General features: G+C 44.7%; 1 protein-coding gene across 1 annotated transcript in view; it reads right to left on the bottom strand.

The window, feature by feature from the left end:
- The window catches only part of VIPR1 (vasoactive intestinal peptide receptor 1), a 100,453-nt gene that overhangs the window by 44,434 nt on the left and 40,862 nt on the right, over positions 1-15,157 (bottom strand). Inside the window, exon 3 of the mRNA XM_053996694.1 lies at positions 3,377-3,484. Within this exon, the coding sequence (XP_053852669.1) occupies positions 3,377-3,484 (108 nt within the window). The remainder of the gene's footprint in view (positions 1-3,376; positions 3,485-15,157) is intronic.

The raw sequence follows: 15,157 nt of genomic DNA on the forward strand, positions 1-15,157 counted from the left end.
TGGAGCCCTCAGTGTCTGCATTCCTACTCCAGTCAACAGAAAATTCATCAACAGAGCCCATGGCACCTCCAGAGCTGTTCAGGTACCTCCACAGTGTCTTTAGCCAGTGCTGACCAGATTTCTGTGATCATTAATGGGGTCCTGGACACCAGCCATGTACAGACACCCCAGCTTTACAAACAGCAGAAATTAAGAGTCCTCGCTCTGCTTTCTCCAAAGAAATTCACCCTGTTCTTAACAAACAGGTGTTTTTGTGCTGCTGTTCATCTGATCACTGTAAATGGCTAATTCAAGTTGAGATGAATCACTGACCAAACCATTCTATCATAATATCAGAGAACGGATTGGTCGGAAAGGACCTTAAAGCCTCATCTCATCCACCCCCCTGCCATGGGCAGGGACACCTCCCACTGTCCCAGGTTGCTCCAAGCCCTGTCCAACCTGGCCTTGGACACTCCCAGGGATCCAGGGGCAGCCAGAGCTTCTCTGGGAAACCTGTGCCAGGGCCTCAACACCCTCACAGGGAAGAATTCCTTCCTAAAAATCAAATCTAACCCAGCCCTCTGTCAGTTTAAAGCCATTCCCTCTTGTTCTATCACCCTTGTACAAACCAGCCAGCTTTCCAGTGACTGCAGTCCCTGGATGACATCAGTCAGCTGCAGAGAGCCACACTAAACCAGAGGAAACTCCTCCAAAGCAACGTGAAATTGTCCCAGAAGGCTGCTGACCAAGACTGGGTGACATTTGCTGAGGTCATGGCTCCCAGAAGAGCACAACTGGCCACAGAAGGGTGCAGGGAAGGGTCGTGTCTGAGGCTCTGTCCTAGCTGGGCACAGTGAGATGAGGGCACAGAGAGCCCAAATGAAGCTCTGAGGGAAGTCTGGGCTTCTCCCAGAACAGGAATCACTCATACACAGAATCACAAAGTCACTCAGGTAGGAAAAGACCTCCAAGGTCATCGAGCCTACCCTGTGACTGATCCCCACCTTGTCCCCAGCCTATAGCACTAAGTGCCACCTCCAGGCCTTCCTGGGACACCTCCAGGGATGGGGACTCCAAACTTCCCTGGGCAGCCCCTTATAATGCCTGACCACCCTTACCATGAGAAAAAATTATCCTGACATCCAACCTGAACCACCTCTGGCACAGCATGAGGCCATTTTCTCTTGTCCTGTCCCTTGTTCCCCAGGAGCAGAGCCCAGCCCTCACCCAACCTAAGGTTTTTGAGATACTCTGAAGTACCTGACAGACCCAATGACACAGAAACTATGGGAAATCTGCACCTTTTTGCAGGGGAACTTGGAGACCAGGATGTCCTGGGACATGCCAGTGAACAGCAGTTGCAGCTGAACAGGAAAATTTATTGAGTCTCATAAGCCCATCCTGCCACAAAATTAAAGATATCCCACTTTCCTTAGCTTAAGTCCAACATAGTCCCAATGATTTTAAAGGAAAAAAGAATATACACATAAAATGGAATCTTAAGAGTCACTGAGGTTTAAAAAGACCTCTAAAAACATCAAGCCCAACCATTAACCCAACACTGCCATGTCCACACTAAACCACGTTCCTGTTTCTGAGCACTTCCCTGGACAATGATTCCATCACTTCCCTGGGCAGCCTGTTCCACTGCTTGACCTCTATATATAATCAAATATACACAATATTCTCCTCATCGCTCAGCTCTGGTGGGATGATGTACTAGAAGGCATTTTTAAGAGATTTTTCTTTGTGTTTTACTAACTCTGCTGGCGTATAAAACCCAGTGAGTGAATGCTGTGCTCAGGGGAGGGCACAGAGCAAAACCAGCAGGAAATTATTCCACATGGCTGATCCAACTCACAGGGGTCTTGTCCTGCAAGGTGTGATATCACAGCAGCTTCTGCCTCTTCTCCCTGGGTGTTGACACAGGAGTGATGAGCTACCAGGGAATTTTGGAAACGAGGAAGTCAGGGCTAGGATAGTGTTGGAACCCTGGCTGCTGAGAATTTCGGACTTTCTGTGCTGCCAGGCACTGACCCCCAGGAGAACACTGCATTGACCTGAGGCCGTGGAGAAGCTTCCAAAATGGAATGACAGAACTGGGATTGTGGGGGTGGAGTTTGGATAGAAGTGTGTGATATCACAGGGTGGGAAACTCAGAGTTTAAGGGTTTAGAATACAGGAATAGATAGAAAGCAAGATGGAGGTTTTGGGGTAGAGGCTGCTCCTTCTCCTTCCCCTCCTTTTCCATGCGTTTGGGTGGTTTTTGTGTAATTGGATAAAAAAGTCCCCATTGCAGGCACATGTGGTTGGTTATTGGGTTAAAAGTAAAAATAATTCAGGTGTCATTTCTTAATTGGACAGTTGATCCTTAAAAGGCCTTTAGAGAGAGAGATGGGGCTCCATTTTTAGTTTGTTGGAGTGAAGGGCTGCAGAACTCAGGGTTTGTGAGACTGTGACAGAGATAAGAACTGATAAACATCTGAGTCCCAACAAGAAATTCCATCTTACACATTTAATCCTGACCCTGACAGAAGAAAGAAGCAAAGAGTCCATAGGATAGGACTCCAGGGATTTTGAATTTCCCTTCTGTGCCTGCAAAGAGTTCTGGTGTGGCCTTGGGCAAGTCGTGTAATCAGCAGGTGCTGGTTAATGAGTGCAGTGCCCAGGCCTGTTGAACAGGGCTGACATTGTGTCCCTACCCCCACTCCTAATTTATCCTGTGTGTTTGCACTACAAGGCTTTAAAAACGGAGGGTCAGCTCACTGCAGCATCTCCAGTGCAATAGAACTTAATTCTTTGTTAAGGCCTTCAGGGCTTCTATAATAAAAATAGCAAAAAATAACTATAAACTATCAGGAGACACAATCAGCCCATGTTGCTGCACAGCCCCTTGAGACCTGAGTTTTAAATTAAAGCTTCTCAGAACACCCTGAACAGAGAGTTAAACTACTTCCTCCATTAACCTCCCCTGCCCATTATTTGTCAAGTCAATTCCTTGACCTGTGGTCAGATTTGTCATTCCAGCAGGAAAACACCCAAAACTTTATTATATCCAGTTCCAGTTTGTTCATTTTCTGTCAGAGACTTAATTAATGATTTTGCTAAACTGCTCATTTTGCACAACAAACACAACTGTTCCACTGGTTGATTCAATTTTCACTGCACAACATCCATACTATTGGATTTCACCGGGAGCCATTTTTGCATCCCTGTGATCCACAGCAGTGCTGCTGCAAGCACAGGGAGGATGTTTTGATGTTTGGGAATTCATGTATGGCTTGGAAACTCCTTCACCTCGGGTTTTTCCCTCTTTATTGAGGTGTTCCGCCCGTGGAATGATGAGAAAGCCCACAGGGAGTGAAGCTGTGGAGCTGATTTGGGATTTGCTTACCCAGGAAGGAGGTCAGGAATCTGAAGTACTTGGGGCACGGCCGTACCACGACTTCTCCCACCTCTGCTTCAGGCCAGCACGTGATGTTGTCCCACTGCCTCCTGCAGCCTGGGGAAGAGAGAAAAGCAGATGGTGGAGTACTCAGGACTGCTGGATGCAGCAGAGCAGCTCTGCAAAGGTGTGTAGAGCCCCTCACCCTGGCACAGGGACCTTTTGGAATGAACCCCCTGAATATTTCCTTTAAACACGCAGCTTTTATCTCCTCCAGTCCCTAAAATTCAGCACTGTAATTGTCCAGAAATCAGTATGGATGGAACAGCAGATAAGGGGAAAAAAAAGGCAAATCAGGCTTGATACAAGACTAGTGTCTTCTCCTAGATTAAAAAGGCAGAAATTCCTGATTAAATATCTCTCTTCCTTGCCCTTTCACTCCCTGTTGCCTTAAAACACCTGATCTGAACCTGTGAGGTATTGTCCCATTCCTTCTGTGTTTCCCCCAAATGCCATCATCTTTTCCTCCCCTCTGTGCAGCTCTCCCAGCAGGAAGGGGACTCAGATGACAATCAAGGGATCAAGGACCAAAATCCCTTAGCCAGAAGCAGTTTTCTTCTTAAAAAGGGAAAAGGCACAAACCACTGCTGGAGGCTGAGCAGGACAGTGCTGTGGCCAGGAGAGGATCCCTCTGGAAGAGTGAGGGAAGGTGGCACATCCTGAGCTATCCAAGCTAGGAATGAAGGAATAACCAACACAGGGAGAAAACACAGGGTTTTGTCAAAATAAGGCATGGCTGAAGATTTTCTGGGTAGAATAAAAGCTTTAGTGGAAAGAAAAATGCCACGTCCTTTCCACAGATTTCTACTGTTTGGATTTTGCCCTTTTATTTCTCAAAAGGCATTAATAACACCCCAGGCATGCTGCATTGTTGGATCACGTAACATTAATGCCAAAGCCAAAAGGAGTTGGCAGATTTGAATTTAAAAAAAAAAGGACTCAAACACATTTTTACATCGATATGTCACCCTTTTAGAGTTCTTAGCAGAATTTTGACATTTTCCTCCCTGCCTTATATTTCCAACAGCCAGGCACTTCAGTTGCTGCCTGGGTGAGATGGATGGGTTGTCAGCAGAGCTCCCTTTTTCCAGCACCTCTTTATTTGTCAGTTATTTGTCACAGCCCATCAGCTGGAAACGCTCCCCCAAATGTGACTCACGGCGCTGTTGAGGTCAACAGCCCCACAGGAGAGACACTGGGGTGTGAGGAACAAAGAGGTGACAAAACCTTGAGGAAATACTTCTCACTTGCCAGCAAAAGGAACTATGAGGTCCCCTGTCAGGCTGCACTTGTTGGTAATTACACCCAAATTCCTCCTTTAAATCATCTTTTACTCCTTGAGCTAAGGAAAGGGCTGGTGTCATCACCAGCCTGTGCAGAGTGAGGCAGATCTGTCTCAGATCAATAGAGAGCACACAGAAATGCTTTGAAGCTGAAAAAGAACCCTTAGCTCGCTTTCAAAGTGATTTTACAGGTTTTCCCCCCCCCCTCTTCTTTCATGAACAAACTGAACTTTTCAAATAATGAAGTTCTGGGCTGAGTTTATCAGAGCCTGAAAAGTGGAATAACTGATGGTATCTCCTTCATGCAGCTCTCCTGCAGAGCTCATTAAAAGCCAGGTTTCAGGTCCTCGTGTCAGGTGCCCAGCTCTGCTCTCACAGCCTCACACTTATCTCCCACCAAACAGCCAGCAGCTCCAAAAGTGTCAGGTTATTAAAGATCCCATGGAAAATGATTCCACAACGGAATATTTCACATTCTACAATCTTTTCCTCCACCAAGTGCAATAAATTAGAGTGCAGCCATTACCTCATGATAGGTTATAATACAAAATAAAAGCCATCTGATAGCATCAGATGGCTTTTTAAATGCCCTGAATTATGCACTCTGAGAGTTTTGGTGATCTGTATCTTTTTAGCTGTTGACATTTTTCAGCACCGCCTGTGATGTGTGAAGAAAGCTTTTAGGTGCTCAGTTTTGTATAAAAAGCTTTTTTTTTTTCTGATAAAAAGAAAGTGAAACTGGCCTTGCAAGACACATAAAGTGTATTTTTACAAATTATTGCTTCTGTAAACACACCTTGTACCTGCCTGTTAGCTCTTACCACACCAATCTTCCTCATCACTACCCCAGACATGCTGAAAATATTTCTGCAATAAATAAAGGGAATGGAAAGCAGAACTCTGGCTGGCAGTGCCTGCCACCACAGGATCAGTGAATCTTGGAATGGTTTGGGTTGGAATGGAGCCTAAAGATCATCTCATTCTAAATCTCTGCCACTGTCCCAGGCTGTTCCAAGCCCTGTCCAGCCTGGCCTTGGACACTTCCAGGGATCCAGGGGCAGCCACAGCTGCTCTGGGCACCCTATTCTAACAGGTCTGTGTCTTTCTTGGGATAATTATCTACAGTTCAGGAAAATCAGTAATTTTTAGTGAGTAAAAGAGAACAACTGGAGTTTAAAGAATTGGAACAATTGAAGATTGATACCTGCAAAATGTTTTACATGCACAGCTCAGTGCTGTAATTATCCCATCACAATTTCAGGTAAAACCTTGTGCCCTTTCATCTAACCCAGCAGACAGAAAACATTTATCAAAGAGACTTCCAGAAAATGCTTTTCTTCCTCCCAAACTGATAGATTTTATCCTGGAAAAGTGCTGGGATCGGGGGCTTGGCAGGCAAAAATCCATCTGAGAGCAGAAACAGCTGCACTGTGCCTTGGAAGAAGGAAATCCCTCTCTTCCCTGTGGCATCACTTGGCTGCAGCAAAGATGACAAGTTTGGCCTGATCAAGTCATGTTTGGGGATTGATAAGTGCTTCCCCATTAATTAATTAATTAATTATAAAATTATAAATTTTGTCTTCTACCTTGCACTCAGGGTCTGCAGGGAGGATATAAAGGTATTTATCAATCCTCACCCAGCGCAGCAAGTGCTGATGAGTTAAAAACACACCTATTGTAAATGCAGGGGAACCCGGTGGGAAGAAATGCTGATGTCTGACTCCAGCTCAGAAGGCTGAATGATTTCTTTATTATAACTATGTTATAATACATTAATATACTATTTAAAGGAGATACTAAAACTACAAACCTACTTTTCTAACTACCATATCTAACTCACTCACAACTCGTGACCCTCTGTGAGAGTCCAGCCACAGGTGGATTGGATTGGCCATCAGGCTCCAACAATCCTCACCAGAATCCAGCCAAGCAATCACCCCAGGTAAACAATTCTCCAAACACATTCCACATGGGAAAAACAAGGAGCAGAAATAGAAATTGTTTTCTCTTTCTTTCCTCTGTGCTCCTCTATGAAAAAATCCTGAAAGAGAGAAGAATGCGCCTGTCACACACACCTACTCTCCATTTCCATCAAAAGAACTCTGCTCATGTGCCTGTCCCAAAAAACCACGGGATGCACACTGCCAGGGGCTGTGCCTTGCCTTGGGAAGGATCCCAGGTGAATCTGGAGGAGCTGTATAAAAATAAGTGTGAGCCTTTTCCAAGTCAGCAGCACTTAGCAACTCTCTGGGTGCCTCAGATGCAGTCTTTAAACTCTTGTCATTATAAAAATAAGCTTCAAAAAATTAAATAAATATTTTTAAAAATAAGAGTGTTTTTTTTTTTCCATTTCAATTATTTAAACTGTGACTCCCATGCCCTCAGCCCTTCCCTTCCTTGCCAGACCATGAAGTGCTCTCCAGAGCTGACTGTCTTCTTCTGGGAGAAATCCTTCACACCTCTAAAGAAGCTGGAGCTCAGCTCCCTCTATCCAGCAGCTCAGCCTTCCTCTCTGCAAGCCAAATACCCCACCAGCAAGCCACCAGCCTCACTCAGAGCCCTCCTCTAAGAGGTTCTGGCTCAGAAGAAGCTGCAGACCAGTGACACAGTGCTGGCTGCAGGGCATCAGGAGGCCCCAGCACACCTTTCCCACTGGCTCTGCTAAAAGTGGATCAGAGCTCTCATTTCCTGTCCCTTTGAAAGGTTAATAAACAGAAAACAGGTCAATTCTCACAAGGCACACTGGTTTGCAGGACTGGCAGACTGGAGCATGAAAACCCATTTATTGGAGTCATATCTACACTTACAGCAAATTGTGGTCAAAGCTTATCTAGGAAGCAGCAGAGAATAACTTTCCCTCATGAATAAACATGAATTCCAGAGCTTTGGCACAGCCCTGAGATGGGATTTGGTCTGGCTGAAGAAGAGATGAATAACAGCAGGCTGGTACCAGGCACTCTCTGAAGCCAGGTGAACTCCCAGTTCAGGGAAAAACCCTTTCAGCACATCAGTCTTTCACTGAATCATGGAATCATTGAGGTTGGAGAAGACCTCCAAGGGCATCAACCTCTGATAGAACACCACCCCCAAACCCTCACACCAAATTCCCCTTAATGCTTGGGGTCACTTCAGGTCTCTTCTGAAAGCCATTCCCACACATTTTGCTCTTGCAATCCCTGTTCAGATGCAGGGATGCCCGTTTGACTCCTGGGGTATCTCAGGAGCTCTCAGAACCCTCAGGGATAACAGCAAGGCAAAGGCACAGCTCAGTTAAGCCAGGCTGAGCCATCCCAGGGCACCATCACAGCCTGGTGTGCTGCAATAAAATCTCATTTTCACTCCAATTTCATACCAGCAGGCAGTTTCCAAGCTCTCAGGACTGTAAACAGCCACGGGGGGACATTTATTGTCCCCCTGACAAGCCCAGCCTTGGTGCTCACTGTGGCTTGCCTCGTTACAAGCATCTCATTACAGCCAATTATCTCTGCATCCATCTCCCTGTCCCAGCTGAGCACTGATCTCTCCCTGACTGAGGGGAACAGACCCCAAAAGATGATGCCTGCAACAATCCACAACTCAGCACCACCCAAGCAGTTTGGATTTAATCTCAGTGGAGGAAAACCCATCAGCCTTGGGCCACCACTGCCACCACAGACTCCAGAGAGTAGAGACCTCCCAAATAAGGGATGATTTTCTATTTAAAAGTTGTAGGAAATAACAAAAAATACCATAGATAAATTCTTTGTCTGCCATAAATCTTGTAAATTAAATGCAATTGGATTTTGATTCTGAACCCAGGATAATTTTAGAATTCACAACCTCCCATGTCAGGACATTGCGTGATTTAAGTGTCCACTGACAGAAAAATTATATCCTTTTCTGAATTCACTTTGAACCTGCTCATTGCTGCTTTCACTAGTAATTGCTCAGTTCTTTTACAAAGACAGAAATATTCACACCCTAACCACAATATCCCTTTCTCTGGGGAAAAAACCCATAAAATCCTCTTTAACATCCCTCCTCGGGCATCTCTTTTTCAAGCTGAAATGTCCCAGTCTATTCAGTAGCTTCCAGCATGGAAACAGCTCCCTGTCATTTCCCCCCTGTATCTTTGGTGGGTTTAATTCTACCCCATCCTGCCCTGGGCTTGCAGAGTAGGGTTTTACCCTATTTTTCTGTAACAGATGGGATTTACTGGGGTTAGTTTGGCTCTGAGGTTTGACTAAGTGCACCCTCCCTCCCTCCCCTGAAAAAGTCACTGCTGTCCCTCCTGTCCTCAGTCCCACTCACACTCCAGCATCCTTTGGGCATCTCTCCTTCCCCCAGCTCCATCTCACCACCTTTTTTATTTTTTTATTTGTATCACCACTGACAGTCTACTCTGCAGCAACCCCATCCCCTCCCAGCTTTCCACATCTTTGTGTTTAATTTGGGTATTTTTTTTGCCTGTTGTGCTGCCTGCTCTGCCTCCAGCCCTGCAGGCAGGATGTGACAGAGAAGCCAAGCAGCTGCAGGAAAGCCACAATGCTGCCAGGGCTGTGACCCCTGGCACGGTGGCATTTCCTTCCCACCACCCATGAGCTCTGCTGGTGCTCTGATGCTCCTTTGCTCATTGCTCACTGAGGGATTTGCAGCTCCAGTTCAGCAGAAAAGCAATCACAGAGAGCAAAAAGGATCCCAAAATTCAGGATAAGTGGAAAGAGTTTGCTTTGGACTTTGCCTCAATATCTGTGGCAAGCCTGTGATTTCAATTTTCCCACAAGCTGGACTTGATGATCTTAAAGGTCTTTTCTACCTTAACAACTCCGTGATTCTATAACAAGAACACCATTAATTACTATAAAACCTGGTTTATACTTCTGCAAGTATATTGTAAATGCAGGTGAACCCGGTGGGAAGAAATGCTGATGTCTGACTCCAGTTCAGAAGGCTGAATGATTTCTTTATTATAACTATGCTATAATACATTAATATACTATTTAAAGCAGATACTAAAACTACAAACCTACTTTTCTAACTACCAAATCTAACTCACCCACAACTTGTGACCCTCTCTGGAGAGTCCAGCCACAGGTGGGTTGGATTGGCCATCAGGCTCAAACAATCCTCACCAGAATCCAACCAAGCAATCACCCCAGGTAAACAATTCTCCAAGCACATTCCACATGGGAAAAACAAGGAGCAGAAATAGAAATTGTTTTCTCTTTCTTTCCTCTGTGCTCCTCTATGAAAAATCCTGAAAGAGAGAAGGATGTGCCTGCAACACAAGTAGAAGCTGTCCAGGCACTCAGCAGGAATATATTAAAAAATAGCTTTCTTCCTAAATGTTTGCAGAAATTTGACTCAAAAACATAAGAAGGAAACCTCACCTTAAAGCCCCTGGACTGAGTCAGTCTAATCAACATGAAAGAAATCACCAGTGACTGTTGCAGGAGGGTGATTTTTAAGCATGAAAATCCTATGAGATTTTCCATCAACATCTACTGGGAAACAATTTTGTTTTTAAGAAAAAGTTTGTAATCTTTCAGCCTTTTTAAACCAACAAACTAAATAAACACTCGGCTTTTTAAATCCCTCCTTTTCATAAATCAAATTTGTGAGCTGAGCTCTTCTGCCTAACTCCAGAACATGTAAACTGAAAGAAAAGGTCCAAGATTTAAGATGAAGGTTTACCCAGGGCGTTGCCAAAACCATAATTTATCTCCTCAGCAGCCTCTAAACAAGATCTCCAGTGCTCTGACACAGAGCATGCTTAAAGGATTGTTCCAGGCTTTCCTCACTCAAATCCCTCTGCTCTTCCAGGAATTGTAGACAACTGGATTTGAATTTAGGTACCTTCCTAGATGGTTTTTCCCACACTGGCATCTCCAGAGAGAAATTCATAGCAAAGATGAGTGGCTCAACCTCTAGGAATGCTTCTCCCAGCTTCTCTTCTGGTGTGTGCAATATTCCCCAGTGTACTTATCCCAGGTAAAAAGGGTGGATACCAACATGAAAGCGCTCTGATACAGTCAATATTAATATAAAAACTAAAATAAAAGATGAGGGAGGAGAGTCTTTTTAACCAAAAAAAAAAAATCTCATGGAATTTGAGACGGACAAACACAGGCTGCTGTCAGAAAAAAAACCTCTGCATGGATGGATTTAATCTGAGCCATTTATCCAGAGCTTTGAAAATACTGGAATTTATTTTGCATTGCACCAATGCCACTTTCTCCTTATTTCTATAACCTTTGCATGGCTAAGTCTGTGTGCATTTATCTATTATGTCAAAAAAAAAAAAAAAAAAGGAACCAAAATTTCAGCTAGCATTTAAAAGTGTGGCACATTCTCCAAACTAAAATGCCTTTTCCAACATAAATTGATGTCCACTAAGTGGCTGCTAATCCTGACAAACCCTGGGACAGCTGTTCCCAAATCAAACAAACCCTGCTGTTCTTAGAGAGCTTCCAGCTTGGAGTCAGCAACAGGCAAAACCAAGGCAAAGCCTCCACCCCTGCTGTGTTTTAAGGCAGAAAACAGATGTTGGAACATCTTAATATCTGTGGAAAGGTGATGTCAAGGTGAAAATCAGCTCTGAGCTCCACAGGGAGGAGCGATGTGGTGCTGTGTGGGTCTGTGCTGGAATTTCATCCTGTTTTTGGTGGGTGTCTGCACTTCAACTCAGTGAAGGGTGGGCTCAGTCAGGTGACTGAGGGACCATTGTTGGAAACATGGAATTGTTGAGGTTGGAAAAAACATTTTAAAGGCATTGAGGCAAGTGTTCACCACTGAATCACATCCCCAAAATTCAACTGGGAATTAGCAGTGCTCACGGGAGAGGTGGAGCTAAATCCCAATCCCAAGCACCTGGAGCTAAATCCCAGCTTTCAGTGAGGCTGGAATTGCATTCCTCCCTCCTGAAATACAGAATCATGGAATAGTTTGGGGTGAAAGGCACCTTTAAAGGTCATCTTGTTCAACCCCCTTGCCACGATTTCACCTCAGCTGCCAAATCCCCTCCAAGCCACTGAACACCAGCACAGAGATTTTCTGTGCAATGTGGTTTATTTCCCTACACACCTGAGCTGCTCACTAAGACTTTAAGTATTTTAAATATCCCCTCATTTTAAATATTTTGACAACAGGCAAAATCTGAACAGGATTCATCACATCCTGAAAGAGCTGCCTACACCTGGCCAGAACACACCAGAGATACCCAAACCCAAGTGAAAATCCCTTGCCAAAAGTCATTCCCATGCCATGGCTGTTTGCCCATGGAGCAAAGATGGACAGAAAAAGAACCATTTTTAGGGAAAATTTTGCTGATTACTGTTTCCTCAGAAAGAAACTCCTGGTCTGGAAGAACAGCATCAGCTTCAGGCTGGAGCAAAGCAGCCAACACCAAAGTCTGGGCTTGGTTCTCAAGGTTCAGGCTGGTTTTACCACTGTGACAATGCTGCTCCTTCCTCATGTTTCAGGGGCCAGCTTTCACAGCAGAGTCTGCAAAAGTTCTCCTCTGAAAAACCCATGGCAGATTTCTTTATTTTGATTTTTTGGGGAGTGGGTTCCAGCTCTGTAAGAGCTGCAGCATGAAGGTGTTTGGGAAGAGTCCCAGAGAGATGAGGGAATGGTGAAGGAAGAGCATTTGGATGGACCTGTCCTACTGTGTATTGTGATCATTGCCAAAGAACTGGGAGAAAAATTCCTGCTAAATAAAAGGGAGCTTGACTTTGGCACTGATCCTACATGAGAGTCTGGGGTTTAAGGTCTTGATGTCCCATGGCTGAATTTTCTACTGTTGTAGGAGAGGCCACCCTGCCAAGGAATGGAGGGGACTGATGTCACATCTGGGAGTTGCCCAGTGCTGCTGGTCAGAGCAAGAATGAAACTAAGAGACCCTTTGCATCACCTAGGCTGGAGCTACAGGAAAAAAAAAAAGTCAATTAAAAATTAATAAAAGAGAATGTGGCAAAAAGTCCAGCAAAATTAAAAATGAAATTAATAATTAATAAAAGAGAATGTGGCAAAAAGTCCAGCAGGTCCTTTTGCCTTTAGAGAGACCATCAAGATCAAACACTGAGCTAAACTGCTTTTTTTTTTTTTTTAATATGTTGATTGAGGATTTGATTTAGCAGACCAACAGCTGCCATTTAATGCAATTCCTGTTGTCCCAGGATTTTTTAAGAGGTTGATGGATATGGCACAAGACTTATGAGAGCTCTACACAGCTCTGAAGTGACAGAATCACAGAATCTTTGAGGGTGGGAAAGACCCCTAAGGTCACCAAATCCAGCCACCAACCTGGCACCACCATGCTCACCACTGATGCACGTCCTCAAGTGCCACATCCACAGATTTTCCCCACCCTAGTTTGGACACTCTCTGGAATTCTTGAGCTGGATCAGCCTTCTCCAGCACCTGGAGAGCTGCTGATAACAGGATTGTCCCACAAATCCCACAGGCACCTCATCTGCCCCGGGAGGGTTTATGCAATGGGGAGGTGAGAATTCACTTGAACTTTTCCAAGCAAGGAACTATTAATTATTTCTTATCTTGCTGCACTATAAACAGATGGTGATGAATAAACAGGCTCCTAATTTAAACTTCATCAATGTTTTTTTCCAGCTTGATTTTTAATTTCCATATGTTGTTCACTGCTTCTCCTCCCATCAAACTTGATTTGACTTTCTTAGGGAGGGCTGATAGAGACCCCCCCCCCACCCCTGCCCCAAGCTCCAAATTTGTTTTTTTTAGCCAGCTTCCACCGTGGAACAGCAAAAGCAGTATTCAAACAGCGTGGGCCATTTCCCACCTGGATTTTTTAACATGTCACAGTGGTGATGATGAGCTTGCAGAACTCATCTTTATCTCACAAATGTGAGGCATGTGCAAGGTAAGCAGATATGAACAGGCACTGGGAGGGGGAATGGCGCTATTTTTCACCGTGTTTTCCATTTTTCAGACATTTTTATTGGGCTTTATTATGTTTCCAAGACAGACAGGCCTAGAGGGCAAACAAAGAAGTGCAGTGTTGAAGGACTAGGGCTATCAGGCCAGGTTGGATGGGGCTTGGAGCAACCTGGGATAGTGGAAGGTGTCCCTGCCCACGGAAGGGGGTTGGAATGAGATGATTTTTAAGGTCCCTTCCAACCCAAATCATTCCATGATTCTGTGATGCCATGAAGGCCGTGCTTCCTGCACAGCTCTTGGTCTCCAGAGTTGCTGATCCCACCCAGACAGGAGTCATGGTTCCTAATTCAGCTGCTATCCCCTAAATAACTCTCCTGCTTCTGAAAGAGTATCTGATTGCCGAGCAAATTAATTAGCAATAATGGGATAAACGGATAATGAGCTGAGCCAGCCAACCTAGACCTGATTGATTTTCCTGCCTTTTTAAAAAGAGAGGGCTACTTTTAAAAATTTATTATCATTTCGTTTGTTTGCTTCAGTTTAAGCTGAACTGTTTGTAAATTAAAACCGTGGAGAAAGGAAGCTTTCCAAAAAAAAAAAAACAAAAAAAAAACAAAAAAAAAACCAACCCAAAAAACAAACAAACAAAAAAAAAAACCCAAACCAAAAAAAAAAAAAACCCCAACAAAACAGAAATACTCCTTTTTGCATGCCATAAAAGAAGCAAGTGAAAGTCAGCAGGAAGCAGTGCAGTGGTGATTCCTGCCTTGCAGCCTTCAGGAGCTCAAGCACACTTCACAGAGAGGGATTTGCCTCTGTCTGTGGGTCTGGGAAGCAAAGCCCCTTATCCCAACCCTTGGGAGAGCTTCCCTCCTGCTGCTCAGTGCACTGTCAGCTGAGCAGCCACCGTGTTGCACACACATATCCTAGCTGGAAATTCACCTGGAGCTAAATCCCAACTTTCAGTGAGGCTGGAATTGCATTCCTCCCTCCTGAAATACAGAATCATGGAATAGTTTGGGGTGAAAGGCACCTTTAAAGGTCATCTTGTTCAACCCCCTTGCCACGATTTCACCTCAGCTGCCAAATCCCCTCCAAGCCACTGAACACCAGCACAGAGATTTTCTGTGCAATGTGGTTTATTTCCCTACACACCTGAGCTGCTCACTAAGATTTTAAATATTTACATATCCCCTCATTTTAAATATTTTGACAGCAAGCAAGACAATCTGAACAGGATTCATGATATCCTGAAAGAGCTGCCTACACCTGGCCAGAACACACCAGAGATACCCAAACCCAAGTGAAAATCCCTTGCCAAAAGTCATTCCCATGCCATGGCTGTTTGCCCATGGGAATCTGGTCTACCTATTCCTGATTTTAATAGGAAAGAACCCACCCTGTGTTGAATCACACCTTGCATTTGATGTCTCTGCCAGTTACTTCAGCATGGGAAGAACACCAGGGCAGAGGAGTGCAAGGCCAGTCCTGCTCGCCAAATCCAGCCCTGTGCTGCCACACAACTGCACCCCACACACCCCTCCAGAAACTGGGC

The sequence above is a fragment of the Vidua macroura genome, chromosome 1 (assembly GCF_024509145.1).
Source record: "Vidua macroura isolate BioBank_ID:100142 chromosome 1, ASM2450914v1, whole genome shotgun sequence".
NCBI classification, from domain to species: Eukaryota; Metazoa; Chordata; class Aves; order Passeriformes; family Viduidae; genus Vidua; species Vidua macroura.